Raw genomic sequence first — 2711 nt, forward strand, 5'->3', positions numbered from 1 at the left:
GGGGGGGGGGGGTTCGCGTGCAGCGCTCTATTCCTCGAGGGGGAGGGCCAGGGGGGTTGAGGGCCGGGCGAGGGCGCGCACCGCCGTGCCGAGCCGTGAGGAGGCAGATGGCGGCGTCGAGGGCCATGCGCGTCGCGCAGAGGAAGAGGAGGCACTGCAGCCGGAGCTGGTGCGAGTGCATCCTCCGCATCGGCAGCAGCCGCCACGCCAGCTTGCCGTCCATCACCTCCTTGGTCCGCGAGGCGTTGACCATGATGACGCCTGTAGGGCCACCGGTTGCTAAGACGCAGGGGCCAGCCCCCCGTAGGTAAGGCGCCACTCTCGCTGGGGTGGAAGCGCGGGGGCCCTCGGCGGCGGAAAGGACGGGTGGCTGTGTGGCGGTGCGCGCCGGTGAAGCCGAGCAGCAGCGTCGCCTATGAGGACGCCTTCCGGGAAGCTTCAGGGAGAGGGGTGCCTCGGGGAGGAGAGGAGGCGGAGGAGCAGCGGCCGCCGCGACGGCGCTCACCACCGCATAGGCAACCATCTGCGACGAGCCGAAGGCGGGGAGCCAGAGAGGCCAGCCGGGGTGGCAGCCCGGCCGGATCGCCGCGTCGGGCGCGAGGGCGTCGGCGATCGCCCACGGCGCGGTGAGGACGAGCCCGACCGAGGTGATGAGGAGGAGCCGGCCGAGCCACACCGCGCCGCTCGTCGGGGCGAAGTGGTGCGCACCTCGCTCCTGGAGCAGCGGCGTGCGGAAGGCATCGCCCACGCGGTGCAGCAGCGGGAGGTGCGGCAGCGCCCCGCGCGTCTTGTGCAGCGAGGCGCGCTTGAGGCCCTCGCAGGCGGTGAGGCGGGCGCTCGCCGCGGCGGCGACGATGGATGCGTCCGTCGCCCACCGGAAGAAGGCGGCGCCTACGGGACGCGTCTCGGACATGTCCTGGACGTGTCCTGGACGTGCCCGTCGCCCCCACCCGAAAGAAGGCGGCGCCGGAGAAGAAGAGGGTGCACTCGAGATTGGGGCGGCGGTCGGGGGTGGAGGGCGCATGCACGCTCACCGCAAGCTGGGCGAGCTTGAGGACGACCACCGTTAGCACGTTGTCGAGCGGCTCGTGCCTCCACGCGGGCCTCCAGCCGGTCCAGAGGAGGAGGAGGGTGCAGAGGCAGAGGCCCGCGCGCTGGCACTGGCTCGTTATCTCGTCCTCGACCTGGAGGAGCTGCTCGGCGTGCGGCGTCTTGAAGACGGCCGCCGCGATGAGCAGCAGCGGGAAGCCCACCAGCTTGCCGAGGGCGAGGCCCGCCCCCATCAGCGAACAGAGCTCGGCGTCTGGCTCGTACGGGCTGGCGAAGACAAGCGTCGAGCCGGCGGCGGGGAGGATGTTGAAGGTGAAGGCGAAGTTGGCCGTCTCGCGCGCGGAGCCGGAGGCGTTGACGCCGGCGGCGACGACGACGGGGAGCAGCAGCGACTTGCAGAGGACGGCGACGAGCGGCGTCGCGGCGGAGTGCAGGTGCGAGAGCTCCTGGGGATGATGACGAGCACCGGTGCAGTCGTGAGTCGGGGTTAGGTTAGGGTCGGGATTGTGGGCGGCGGTGGCGGTGCGAGAGCACCGTGAAGGCGCCCACGTTGCTCGCGCCGGAGAGGAAGAGGACGATGGGGGAGAAGGCTTGCCCCAGCAAGCGGCAGAGGCTGTCGAGCGACGGAGGAAGGGAGGCGCCGGTTCCGCCACCAATGGCCAAGTTGTAGACAAGTCCGGCGGCGACGGAGAGCAGGACGACGTTCTTTGTGAGCGAGTGGAGGACGTGCAGCACCACCTCGCCCGTCGGGAGGGGCGTGCGGCCCTCTGGCACATGCCGCGCCTTCCCGACGCCGAGCAGCACGAAGAGGAGCGGGTTGAGCAGCATCAGCTGGATTGAGTTGAGCACAAAGCACATCCCGACCAGCTGCGGAGGGAAGATCGCGCCGAGCACCGGCAATCCGAGGCCGAGGTCGTCCGAGTTGGTCATCAGCAGGCCGAGCACGCCCGCACGGAGCTCCAGCGAGCCTGCCTGCGCAGTGCTCAGCGTGGTCAGGCTCGAGACCGCCAGACTCGCCCCAACCAGGCACAGCTTGCCGGCAAGCAGCGAGCAGCACACCGACAGGTCGACCTGCCCAAAGTCGAGCGCCGCGACAGCGCGCAGGAGGAGCGCCGGCAGGGCAACGGTGCCGGCGAAAGCGCCGATGCCGGCGAGCGCTGTCTGCGATAGCCGCTGACTTCGCTTCATCGCGTACCCAAGCACCTGCACTAGCGTGATGTTTAGCAGCGTGGAGAAGAGCGCCGCGATCGCGTCGATCGTGTCGGGGGATTGCGGAAGCGTGCTCATGTATGTGTTCGTCGCGGCGGTGTCGTGCGTCCTATGAACCCACATACTAGAATAAAAGGACGCCCTCTACTGTGAGATGGGTAAAAAGGAACAGGAACGGTCCCCGCCCTTGCGATCTTTGTGCAGGGTTCTTTGTGGGTGTGGTCGGCGACTAGCCGGGGTCGTCCTCCCGATGGGGGACTAGCACTAGCCGTCTTCCAGTTGGTCCCTCGCGTCGAGGGGTCCCCCTGCTTGCTCCTAATCTCTTCGTACAACGTACATCCTCCTGCTGATCTCCGCAAAGTCCTGGCTCAGGGTTTATTCTCTTTTTTTCGCACGATATTCTCTGCACTCTGTGCTCTTATGCACACCTACACACAGATACCACGCTACAT

The 2711-nt window shown here is 68.2% G+C and overlaps 1 protein-coding gene across 1 annotated transcript; it reads right to left on the reverse strand.

Annotated features, from left to right (window-relative positions):
- Positions 1 to 81: 81 nt before the first annotated feature.
- On the reverse strand, positions 82 to 2337 carry EMIHUDRAFT_253136 (hypothetical protein; the record flags this gene model as incomplete). Its single annotated transcript, XM_005785830.1, has 5 exons — positions 82 to 261; positions 365 to 413; positions 506 to 814; positions 951 to 1307; positions 1585 to 2337. Coding segments are annotated over 5 exons (1648 nt in total), but the record flags the coding sequence as incomplete, so codon positions are not given.
- Between the last annotated feature and the right edge of the window lie 374 nt (positions 2338 to 2711).

Source organism: Emiliania huxleyi (genome assembly GCF_000372725.1).
Source record: "Emiliania huxleyi CCMP1516 chromosome Unknown EMIHUscaffold_1578, whole genome shotgun sequence".
In the NCBI taxonomy this organism is placed as follows: domain Eukaryota; phylum Haptophyta; order Isochrysidales; family Noelaerhabdaceae; genus Emiliania; species Emiliania huxleyi.